Genomic DNA, 13,139 nt, shown 5'->3' with positions numbered 1-13,139 from the left:
GGGGAGCCGAACACCACTCACCGCGCGCCGATTTGGTCCAACCCAACACTAGCCTTGCCCTGCAAATGATCCGGTCACAGCAAAACAATCACTCTCCAACACATTATTCCGTTTTTTCCCCCCATCCCTCTGGGTGACATCGAGGTTGTGGTGGGAGAAGAGAAAATTTACCCTGACTCCCTGAATGAAAGAAAAAAAATACCCGCCGGGTTGAACCATTTGATGGCAAGGAAATTCATTACACTGATGTGACGGTGTGAATAATGGTTAGGGTGATTGATTCAACACAGTCGGTTTGATTTATGATTTTGATTTCATTTCTGTTGACGATTTGTGGTTACGGAGAAGAAGCAGGTGCTCGGAGGCAACTCTGGTAAATGACTTTATGTTTGGAAACTGGTTTCCTGTCTTTCCATCCATCTTCTATTCTTTCTGTCACTCTCTGGCCCTTTCTTCCCACAGAAGAAAACGTGACATGAAAACATCCCAGAGATGTAAAAATGCAAACAAAATAGTTATATAACAATAACCCATGCGACTTTTTTCTTTCATCAAAAATGTTTCTGCATCCCTTTCTGAGCTCCCCCCCCCCTTTATTTCTGATCAGAAGAGGTCAGCTGAGATACTGTTTGTTTGTTTCAGCATTTACCCACTTTGTTGCTCACTTCCTGCTCTCACAGCAGCTGGGCCAGTAGGGGCATTCCTTCTGCCTCCCGCTAACATATGAAATCCGGATACCATTGTCACAGACAGTCCCATTATCACCCACCCAGAAAAGGTTAGCCAGTCATCTTGTTGGAAATGACACAGTCAGTCACAATCAGAGATGTCTGGGCTATATATATTGGTATGCAGTTCATTTTTGTCTTCTCTCCACACCTCGATCCTCCTTTTCTGTCATCTCCTTGGTCAAGGTTGTCTTATGTAATCTTGAGTGAATGGATGCTCTCTGAGGGATTTCCTAATGAGCACATGGTGAAATTTGGAAATGTAGTGATGACAGATGAACACGTCAAGCTTGCTGCTGTCACATTGCCAATTCTCTTTGCTGATTGGTTAGTGTCTGTTTTACCAGAGGGTACAGTCGGCTAAAGGCAGGTTCCTTCAATTTGTTCAACCTATTCATTCTTCTTCTTCTCCTCCTCCTTCTTTCCAACTCAAAACAACATCCATTGCACGTTGTCCATCTTGGGAGAGAGATCCCTCCTCTCTTGCGCTCCCTGAGGTTTCTTCCTATTTTATCTCCCTGTCAAAGGGTTTTTTAGGGAGTTGTTCCTTATCCAATGTGAGGGTCTAAGGACAGAATGTTGTGTTGTTGTAAAGCCCCTTGAGGCAAATTTGTAATTTGTGATATTTGGCTATACAAATAAAATTGACTGGACTTGATTAACCCTTTAATACAGGTAAAGTCCCATTGATTTCAAGACTTGTTGGTTCACAACAACCGACACAAAATCATCTACATATACGAGTGTACAACATAATAAAAGACAGCATATTCAAAATCATAGGTCAAATATCAGTATCTAGAACAGGTGCAGAACAGGTCCTCCCTCACCACATCCATAAACCTCCTCTTTGGTCTTCCTCTTTTCCTCTTCCCTGGCAGCTCCATATTCAGCGTCCTTCCCCTAATATACCCAGCATCTCTCCTCCACACATGTCCAAACCATCTCAAAAGTTAAAACGAATAATAAATAAAATATACATAAAAGATAAAAATAACATAAAAATGAAAGTAAGGTGCAATCACCACCAGTTCAGAGTTGAACATGAGACCACATGGCAGCCCCTGATGCCCGGCACTGGGTGGCAGGAGCTGTATTTGCAAAAGGTTAGATTAGAATTTTAAGAAGGTATTTACAGAATAAGAGTTTTTGTTTTGTTTTTTACGGGATAGTGCAGGTTTTGTGCAGGGTAACCATATACAGAGAGCACAGTAGGGAAGATAAAAAAGGGGTGGGTAGGTGGCAATGTCAAGATTTCTGGGTGTCTGGGGGTTTGTTAGAAAGGCCTACTGCTGTAAGGAAGAAACTGTTCTTGTGGGGTGAGGTTCTGGATTTTATAGACCTTAGCCTCTTGCCAGAGGGGAGTGTTTTGAAGAGACCATGGCCTGGGTGGGAAGAGTCGGCCATGATTTTTCCTGTTCGCTTCAGTGTCCTGGAGGCATACAAGTCATGGAGGAATGGCAGGTTGCAGCCAATCACCCTCTCTGCAGAGTGAATGATACGCTGCAGTCTGCCATTGTCCTTGGCAGTGTCAGCAGGAGGATCGACTCAATGTTGGCAGTATAAAAGTGCCACATCATTGGCTTTGGCAGGTTGAACTTTTTCAGCTGGTGCAGAAAGTACATCCTCTGCTGTGCCTTCTTGGTGAGGGAGCTGATGTTCAGCTCCTACTTGAGGTCCTGGGTGATAATGGGGCCAAAGAAGCGAAAGGATTCCACAGTGTTGACTGAGGAGCCACCAAGGGTGATGGGGGTGGGTGGGGCTAGGTAATTTCGGAAGTCCACAACCATCTCAGGCCAATAAGGGTGTTGTCATCACCAAACTTCAGGATCTTGTCTGACTGGTGACTGGAGGTGCAGCTGTTTGTACACAGGGAGATGAGTAGAGGTAAAAGGACACAGCCTTGAGGGGAACCAGTTCTGATGGTCCGGGACTCAGAAACGTGTTTCCCCCAGCTTCATGTGCTGCTTCCTGTCAGAAAGGAAGTCTGTGATCCACCTGAAGGTGGAGACAGGCACATGCAGCTGGGAGAGCTTGTCTTGCAGCAGTTCCGGGATGATGGTGTTGAAAGCAGAGGTGAAATCGGCAAACATGATCCTGGCATAGGTTCCTTTAGAGTCCAGGTACTAAAGGATGAAGTAGAGTGCCATGTTTACGTCATCATCCACCGACCTGTTGGCTCTGTAGGGGAACTGCAGGGAGTTGAAGTGTTGGTCAGTGATAGTTTTAAGGTGAGACAGAACAAGGCACTCAAAAGACTTCATTACCACAGAGGTCAGGGCGACAGGTCTGACAGTCTGTAGTCACTGAGTCCTGTGGTGCTTGGTTTTTTTGGGGATGGGGGTAATGGCGGAAATCTTGAAGTAGGCTGGTACATGGCATGTCTCCAGTGAGCTGTTAGACATGTCTGAACACCAGAGATGGCTGATCAACACAGTGCTTCAGGATGGAGAGAGAGACAGAGTCTGGTCCAGCAGCTTTGCAGGGGCTCTGTTTCTTGACCAGCCTGTTAACATCCCTTTCCAGGATGAAGAGGTTCGTCCTTGTGGTAGGGAGGTGGAGGCCTCTAAGGTGGGTAGTTGTGGAGAGCCCTGGGCCCCTGCTGAGGCAGGGAAGGAGGAGCTGGTGGTCAGGAGCTGGTGGATGGAGTAACGGGGGATGGCGTCAAGACTATCGCATTGTTTTTCAAATTGGCAATAGAACTCAACTCGTTGGCCAGGCGCAAATAATTTGTGGAGTGGAGGGCTTTCAGTTTGTAGTTAGTGATTTGTCTGAAGCCCAGACAGAGGCTGAGTTGTTTTGTGAGAACTGCTATTGAAGTCTCCCAGAGTACAGTCATTTAGTAGCATCTCTCACCGTCTTGCTAAACCTGTATTTTTAGACTCTTTAAACCAGACCTTGTCCCCGGTCCTAAATTCTTCCTCCTTTTCCAACCTAAGCTGTCTAAGTTTAACTCTAAATCAGGGTTTGTCGTTGTTGTAACTAACGCTGGTGTGTGATGGTATACATTTGTCCTCGCAGAAGCTGATATAAGATGTCACAGTCTCATTGTACTCATCCAGACTGTTGGTGGCAGACCTGAAAACGTCCCAGTCAGTACAGTCCAAGCACGCACAAAAATCCTCCATTGGTTCACTTCTTAGATATCCTCACAACAGGTTTAGTGAGTTTTAATTTATGCCTGTATGCAGAAATCAGGTGGACCATTACTTGGTCAGAGTGTTCCAGTGCAGCATGGGGAACTGTGTGATAGGTACTGTTGATTGTAGTGTAACAGTGATCTAAAGTGTTCTCCTCCCTGGTCAGGCATTTAATCAGCTGATGGTATTTAGGTAGTTCATGGCTGAGATGCCCTTCGCTGAGGATGATAACGAAAGACTCCGGGTTTGACCACTCCACACATGATCTGGTCGGCCCCGTCACGCCTCTGGGCGCACGCGCTTCCGATGGCCTCACGGTCTCACCATCCCACTTCTGCCTGGGAATCGCTGCAGCTGGGACGCGAACCCGTGTCTCCCGCACCACGGGCAACTACGTTAACCATCGACAAAAGGGTCCGACCCGTTAGTCAAGGGCTAGCAAGTCTATTTATCCGTGCTCGTTACACTGCCCCCCTCCGTTCAGCATATCAGCTCCCTCATGCCTCTGGGCGCACGCGCTTCCAAATGATCATTTTGCGTCTTCTTCTTGTCCCATTACGCAGTATTTGACAGTGAAAAGAGTGCATGTGCAGATCAGAGAAGAGTCGAAGCATTGCATTGTATTAATTTTTTACTGTAAACTACTAATAAGACACATTAGTCCCTAGTTAACGGGTCTGATCCTTTAGCCGAGCGGTTAGTGATGTCGCCTTGTGGTGCAATACACCCCGTATCGAATCCCGCACCGGGCAAGAAAATAACTGGTTACATTTTTTTTTTAGCATAAAGTAGTGTTTGTGACTCGGGCGCAATGTTTGCAGTTGCATTATGGGAATTTTTGAGGACAGTATGTGGTGAATAAATCTTAACGGTTAGAATTCAGATACTCAAGCAAAATGGAGAGCGAGTTCTGACGCGGCTCAAACGTTTTTCTCTTTTCCTCTGACTTGTCCACCTTCTTCCTCTTGATTGACAGGAATATCAAGACTCCGCCCACCTGGAGCAGTTTGTCACTCGTTTCCTGTTGAAGGAGACGACCAATCAACTCCATTCTCTCCAAAGCTCGTTAGAGTGTGCCATGGAAACAACGGCTGAACAGACTCGTCAAGAGAAGTATGGAAATATCTATCTATCTCTCTCTCTCTCTCTCTCTCTCTCTCTCTCTCTCTCTCTCTCTCACACACACACACACACTTATATAAGTGTGCAATTCCTTCAGATGATTTAATTGCCCTTTGACTAAGCTGAACGTTTGAAACATTGTAAATTGAAATGTAATGTAATTGATGACACGCGTTTTCAGTCTTATTAACAGTTGGTTCTCACAGCTGTTAATTGTGATTTTGCCCACCCACACATTAATTTAATTTTACACTGAAGCCGTAACAGACATTGTTATCTGACGCGAGTTGCTTTCAGTGCAATAATTTGTACTCAGTATATTTATCTGCTGTATCCAAATGCTCATTTCCTGACATTCAACATAGATTTGTTGTTGATGTCAGTGATTTAACGTACTTTTGAAAGTGAGATGTAAATAAAAGAGTGGCGACGGGTTGCAGGTTGATTTTTATACCATAAAACAACTGAGATGTAGCATGTACATGGATTGGTCCATAGTACAACAGACTATATTGAAAGTGGTGCTAATGCATTGCATAGTAAATATAATACGGCACGGTGGCGCAGTGGTTAGCACGGTCGCATCACAGCAAGAAGGTCCTGGGTTCGAGCCCCGGTCTCCCTCTGTGTGGAGTTTGCATGTTCTCCTCATGTCTGCGTGGGTTTCCTCCCAGTGCTCCCTTTTCCCCCCACAGTCCAAAGACATGCAGGTTGGGTGACTCGGCCGTACTAAATTGTCCCTAGGTGTGAATGTGTGTGTGTGTGTGTGTGTGTATGTGTGTGTGTGTCCCCTGTGATGGTCTGGTGGCCTGTCCAGGGTGTCTCCCCGCCTGCTGCCAAATGACTGCTGGGATAGGCTCCAGCATCCCCGTGACCCTGAGAGCAGGATAAGCGGTTTGGATAATGCATGGATGGATCTATGTATATTACGCACCATTAGACCCAAGCCATAGAAATGGAGCAGTATAATTGATAGTGGGACAGCAACCTTGTTTCCACCAGGCTGTTCTTATGTAACATTATGCAAGAAAAGCTGAATTTAAAAGGCAAGTTTAGTGGGATAAAAATATTTTGGAAAAAAGTTTTAGGGCTCAGTTGAGGTGGAAAAGCTGACATGTCTGATATGATAAAGAGAGTGACGGAAGCAGAGTTTTCCAGTTTCTATATATTAAGAAACCCTTTCTTTAGATCCTTTTGTTGACCCCTTGAGAAGTTTTTGAGGACATTCTCTTGAAAATTGTTCAATCTCTTAAAACCAGCCAATGGATAAACACCTGATTTACATTTTAGATTTTTCAACTTTTGCTAAAAATTCACTTACAGCAGCAGTAGACAAACTTTTGCTTTTACTTATCATTATGAAGTAAATGTTGATAGGACAGTGTAATGGCTATAGAATACTAATGACACCATGGGTGTTTAGATTGCTACCCTATAAGCCTCGCTTTCTTAATTTGGACAGTAGCCAGGCTGCTAATGAACGGAAAGTGATCCGGTTGTCTTTGCGACAACCACGCAAATAATAATAAAAACCCTTGGAAACACTAGGGGAGAAACTTGAAAAATAGTCTACAGCCACTTTAATATTTCTATGGCAACCTTAGAGAGAATAATGGACTTCCTGTCACAGCTGCTACAGTTGGTCTGTGAGGAGTGAACCAGCATAATAACTCTGCAGGCACTTATTCTGAGACAGGTCTACTTGGTGTGTGTGTGTGTGTGTGTGTGTGTGTGTGTGTGTGTGTGTGTGTGCAGTATGGCTGATTATTCTAGTTCTGTATTCAGACTTTCTTGGGCATGCCTCTAGTGCATTTGGTTCATTAACAGTGGTGACTCACCAGTGGGTACTTTGAATGTGCATGCATGCATACATGCGTGTGTGTGTGTATGTGTGTGTGTGTGTGTGTGTGTGTGTGTGTGTGTGTGTGTGTGTGTGTGTGTGTGTGTGTTCCCAGGCTGCGGGTTGGCCCTGTGGGGACTGTCTGTGTTGATAGTGTATTTAAGGAACAGGTATTGACTGACAGGCCTGACTCCGTCTCTCCACCTGCCTGGTTTCATGCGTCAGCTGCAGGTGTAAATACAAACTGTAACAAACAGTCAGCTAACTGCCTCGTCCTCTAATGACAAACCGCAGGCTTTATTACCAGTTACGAACATGGCTAAATGATAAATTCGTGATGCATTAATGGATGTTGATATTTCTTGTGGAAAGCTCTTAGGTGTTAGTATGCTATAGGTATTTATACTGTGTAATTATATTATTTTTTATTTTTTATTTTTATTAGAAACGACTCCAATTTAAGTCTATTCATGTAGGTATTTCATTTGGATTCGCGACTATGTGTTTGAATGCAGCATTACACGTCTCTCTTACCACTTTATTTCAACCATCCACTATCACTCCCACATAACTTGTAAGAAATTATAATTATAATGATAATAAACTTATTCATTTGGCACCTTTCATACAGGAAATGCAGTTGAAATGAAATGCAAAGGATGAAGCAATTACAAGCCGAAATACAAGCTACACCGATTATTACATTACAGCCCATAAAATCATGACTTCATGGTGTTATTTAAGGATTTTAAAGTGTAAAGTCGTGTTTTTGAAGTTAAATTTAAAAGGCTCATATATGATCTTGCCTCTTTTCTCATCATGGGCTTGTTGACGGACGCTTTTCCTGTGTTGTGATTGGCTGGAATGATTTTCATCCGGGTTAAAGTTAGAAGTTGGCGCACGTTTCTTTTTTCCCCCCCTATTCCACTTTCCACTCTTCCCCTGTTTCAGCTCTCCTTTCCTTCCATCACATCTTTTCACCTCTCCTCTTCTTGTCCTTCTTTTCTCTCCCAAGTTGTTTTAAAGTGTGAGTCTGACACAATTCCCTCGTATTTGCATCTGAATACAAGAGCTTGTCTAAATGCTCTCAGCGTCTGGAGAATATGGGGGATAAGGATGTGTGTTTCCTCGGAGGACTTTAAGTGGTTTCTGTGGTCACATTCCCAATGTGAGAAGATGGCCTTGGCTTGAAATGCAGCCCTGATTTAGGGTTTACCCGGAGGGAGGGTCGAGCGTCTCAATACCAAACGTGGTGCAATGTCCTTCGAGTCTTTTCATGTTTATGTGTTTGTGTCCTTAAGTGTTTTTTTTTTAATACTTTTATTAATCCCTGTGGGGCAATTCTTTCTCTGCCCATCCTAGCTGTGTAGCTAGGAGCAGTGGGCAGCCACCATGCAGCACCTGGGGACCAACTCCAGTTTGTCTTTCCATGCCTCGGTCAAGGGCACAGACAGGAGTGTTAACCCGAACATGCATGTCTTTTTGATGGTGGGGGAAACCGGAGCACCCGGAGAAAACCCACCGCCGACATGGGGAAGAACATGCAAACTCTACACAGAGGACGAACTGGGATGACCCCCAAGGTTGGACAACTCCGGGGTTCGTACCCAGAACCTTCTTGCTGTGAGGTGACAGCGCTAACCGCTGGGCCACCGTGCCGCCCAGTATGTATTCATGTATGTAGTATGTATTAATGAGCTGTCTGTATTTGTAAAACGTCCTTGGATGAGTCATCCGGTCCTCGAGTGAACTTCTGTCAACAGGAACGATTATAATTTATCTCATTTACTAACTCCTCTCCCCTTTATAGCATGTGTTTTTATTGTTCCATTGGACCGGTTCACTGAAATATGGGCCAGCATAGCATAGGCAGATTATGAGAAAAGCACAGATGCATAAAAAACCCCGGCACCGCAGGTACACTGACTTGCAGACAACAGCACAATAACTAAACTTGTATCAGGGAAATGCGAATGGACTTAGGCCAGAAGCTCATCTTCCCGACAGAGATCGCAACAACCACCTTGCGACCAGACCTTGTCCTCTGGTCCAATTCTAACCAGCTCGCTTACATCATTGAGCTCACAGTCCCCTGGGAGGATGCAGTCGATGAAGCGTACGAGCGTAAGAAGCTGCGGTACGCCAACCTAGCAGCCGAAGCAGAGGACAGAGGCTGGAAGGTGAAGGTGCGCCCTGTGGAGGTGGGTTGTAGGGGCTTTGTTGCCAGCTCCACAGCAAAACTCCTGAGGGAACTAGGAGTCAGGGGGCAGGCCCACAGGAGAGTGATCAAAGAGCTAGCCAACATTGCTGAGAGGACTAGCCACTGGATCTGGCTCAAAAGGAGAGACGCCGTCTGGGCTGCCAGGGTGAACAGCTAACCACAGGTCATGCACCCAGGACCGATCAACCTGTGGTGGGCCTGCCTCAGCGGAGGGTGTCTTGTGATAAAAGGCCGAAACACCCTGTGATGCTGAGGTACACAACTGATGATGTGTCCTGGTGGTGGCAATGTCACCTTGGCAGACATCTCCAGTTTGATCTCCACTGAATCTGTTGCAGTGCAAACACTAGGGATTTTAACAACCAGTCCTTTTTTGAATCTATCTCAACAGGATTTATAGCGCACATGAATACAGTTTACACCAACAGCATATACTTTTACCTGCAGTTTCCTATGGTTTTTCAGTAGGACATTTGGGGCTCTGTTATTGACATGAATGACAAAGCCCTTTCACTATGCGACAAGAAATGCAAAGATCATAACAGCGACATCAGCCAGAGGCTCGGGCTAAGGCCCCCCCGAGCCATTGGGCCCCTGGGTCTGGTAGACCTGTTCAGTAATCCACCCATGGTTGCTAGGGAACAAACGTGGCTCATGTGCCCGAGTGTGTAACACACATGTAATGAACATGTAATGAAGTGTAATGCACATATGTAGTGCACACTCCTGCATCTGGCTTGTCTGCTTGCTCCTCTGTGGCTGACTGTGTTTAATGGAAAAGAGCAGAGCGAGATGCGGTGCTGTGATTATCACAGCGGGGGGAAGAGAGTCCTCTGCTGACTTCTGTAAACCCGAAGACGCCTGTCATGTTATTCATGTTAGACCTCGGTGGACGTGTTTTGCAGCTATTTACTTTGCAGGGAGCGGCAGCAGGCTGCAGATCTGTTGTGTTTACTTCACCAGACGGTTGAAAAGCCTCAAGTCCCACTCATGGCCGAATAAAACTAACTCGATGCTCCTCATTGTATTTAAAGGCCCAATCTTGAACTTGTTTTTGTGGGGGGGGGGTCTCCCTTTTTCTCTCCCATTGTACTTGGCCAATTACCCTATTTTCCGAGCTGTTGCTGCTCCACCCCCTCTGCCGATCCGGGGGAGGGCTGCAGACTACCACATACCTCCTCCGATACATGTGGAGTCACCAGCCGCTTCTTTTCACCTGACAGTGAGGAGTTTCACCAGGGGGACGTAGCGCATGGGAGGATCACGCTATTCCCCTCAGTTCCCCCTCCCCCCTGACACGGTCGCCCTGACCAACCAGAGGAGGCGCTAGTGCAGCGACCAGGACACATACCCACATCCAGCTTCCCACCCACAGATATGGCCAATTGTGTCTGTAGGGACGCCTGACCAAGCCGGAGGTAACACGGGGATTCGAACCGGCGATCCCCATGTTGGTAGGCAACGGAATAGACTGCCTTGCCACCCGGACGCCCTGTCCGGAACTTTTTTCTACCTTAAAATTTTAAGGTATATTCCCATGCATAGCTGAAAGGCTTGGGTTATCGATGCAAAATAAGGACTTTATGCCTTTCTCAACCAACTGTAAGTGAAAATATGCCACTGTTTTACTCCAGTGTTCACATACAGATGGGTGACAAATGAAAAGAAAATCCTGAATGCTTGACCCCAACAGTGAGGGGTCCAGGGGCTCTGTTATGCTGTAGAGGGCATTTTTATGGCATGGTTTGTGTCCACTTTGTCCCCTTAGAGGGAAGGGTCACTGCAAATCAATACAAAATTATTCTGAGTGATCACCTTTATCCTGTGGTGAAACATTTCTATCTTGATGGGAGTGGGAATTTATGCATCATCATGCACTGATTTACGTGGACTAAGGAGGATGTAAGATAAGGTCATTTGGATTAAATAAGCTTAAACTAAACTACAATAAAGCAATGCTGGGTATGCAAATATGAGCTTAGTTAAACCCTAAAGAGCTAGAGTTAGGCGGGGGACTAAAGGTGCATTACCCAAAATGCACCTCTGCTGTGGTCACTAAAGCTTAACCCCACTCCTGACCCTGGCTTCCAGTCAGTCAAAAGTAAAACACAGAAACAAATATTGCTGGACACAGTGAGAATAAGTGGGTAAGCAATAGATTGTGATATGCAGACGGGTGACAAATGAAAGGAAAAACCTGAGTGCTTGACCTTTACAGTCAACATGCCCCCACAGTTATGCTGTGGGGGCATTTTCCTGTCATGGTTTTGGTCCACTTGTCCCCTTAGAGGGAAGGGTCACTGCAAATCAACACCAGGTTATTCAGAGTGATCGCCTTTATCCTATGATGCAACATCTCTATCCTGATGGGAGGGGTCTCTTCCAGGATGACAATGCCCCCATCCACAGGACATGAGGGGTCCCTGAATGGTTTGATGAGGATGAAAATTATGTAAATCATATGCTGTGGCCTTCACAGTCACCAGATCTCAACCCGGTTGAACATCTTTGGGAGATTTTGGACCGACATGTTAGACAGCGCTCTCCACCACCATCATCAAAACAGCAAACGAGGGAATATCTTTTGGAAGAATGGTGTCCATCCCTCCAGAGTTCAGAGACTTGTGGAATCTGTGACAAGGAGCACTGAAGCTGTTCTGGAGGCTCCTGATGGCCCAACACCTTACTAAGACACTTTATGTTGGTTTTTCCTTTAATTTGTCCCCCGTCTGTACACAACCATTATAAACAAACATTTTACGGTAGACTTAGTTGTTCCCTCGTGTCGGTTGTTTTATTAAAAGACCTGTTAATCAAATTGGGAGGAATAGCAGGTTGCAATACTGTGTTTTGAATTTTGGTAATGGGACGACCCTTTGGTTTATATTTGGATTACTGATTGTGCCTTTTTTCGATTTTTCCCCCCTTTTTCTGCCCAATTGTACCTGTCCAATTACCCCACTCTTCCTAGCTGTCCCGGTTGCTGCTCCACCCCCTCTGCTGATCCAGGGAGGACTGCAGACTACCACATGCTCCTCTGATACATGTGGAGTCGCCAGCCGCTTCTTTTCACCTGACAGTGTGGAGTTTCACCAGGGGGACGTAGTGCATGGGAGAATCACGCTATTTTCCCCCAGTTCCCCCTCCCCCTGAACAGGTGCCCCGACCGACCAGAGGAGGCGCTAGTGCAGCGACCAGGCCACATACCCACATCTGGGTTCCCACCCTCAGACACGGAATAGACTGCTTCACTACGCGGACGCCCAGATTGGGCCTTTAATATTTTCATAATTTATTATTTCCTGTGGCGGTGCAGAAGGACAGACAGCCATGATTGTAACATGCTGCCATGAGCTACTGATGGGGAGGATTTATTGTCATGAAAAATGTACATTGTGATGATGGACACTGATGAAGGACTAGGCTGTGCCAACTTTACACCTTCCTGTGCTGCTAGAAGGTGTTGAATTGAGTTTTTTAAACAAAGAATTTGTTGAATTCAAGCTCTGGATTCACCAAACTCTCTTCTGGTGTTTGAACCATTGAATTTTTTTTTTTTTTACTTTCTACACCAGTTATACACGCCCTAACTTTTTTGAAGACCCGTTTGAGTGTGATTGACGTTATTTTCAACTTTTAAATGGAATGGAATACGCACGAGACAGACTAGATTATTCACAAACTTGTAACGGTTCCACTACTAATTAATGTTAAATGTCTGTACAGCAGTCAGCTTCCACAATTTTGAAAGTTTGAATCAGTACCTATAAATGAAATATTAGAGGGCATCCGGGCGGCACAGCAGTCTATTCCATTGCCTACCAACATGGTGATCGCCGGATCGAATCCCCGTGTTACCCTCCGGCTTGGTCGGGCGTCCCTACAGACACAACAGGGCGTGTCTGCGGGTGGGAAGCTGGATATGGGTGTGTGTCCTGGACGCTGCACTAGCATCTCCTCTGGTCGGTCGGGGCGCCTGTTTGGGGGGGAGGGGTAACTGGGGAGAATAGCGTGATCCTCCCACGCGCTACGTCCCCCTGGTGAAACTCCTCACTGTCAGGTGAAAAGAAGCGGCTGGTGACTCCACA

At 45.8% G+C, this 13,139-nt stretch overlaps 1 protein-coding gene across 1 annotated transcript in view; it reads left to right on the top strand.

The window, feature by feature from the left end:
* The window catches only part of necab1 (N-terminal EF-hand calcium binding protein 1), a 58,791-nt gene that overhangs the window by 29,852 nt on the left and 15,800 nt on the right, over positions 1-13,139 (top strand). Inside the window, exon 6 of the mRNA XM_056298832.1 lies at positions 4,845-4,981. Within this exon, the coding sequence (XP_056154807.1) occupies positions 4,845-4,981 (137 nt within the window). The remainder of the gene's footprint in view (positions 1-4,844; positions 4,982-13,139) is intronic.

Source organism: Lampris incognitus, chromosome 18, assembly GCF_029633865.1.
Source record: "Lampris incognitus isolate fLamInc1 chromosome 18, fLamInc1.hap2, whole genome shotgun sequence".
Taxonomy (NCBI): Eukaryota; Metazoa; Chordata; class Actinopteri; order Lampriformes; family Lampridae; genus Lampris; species Lampris incognitus.
Note: the sequence above shows the minus strand (reverse complement) of the source record. Positions and strands in the feature narration are given on the sequence as shown.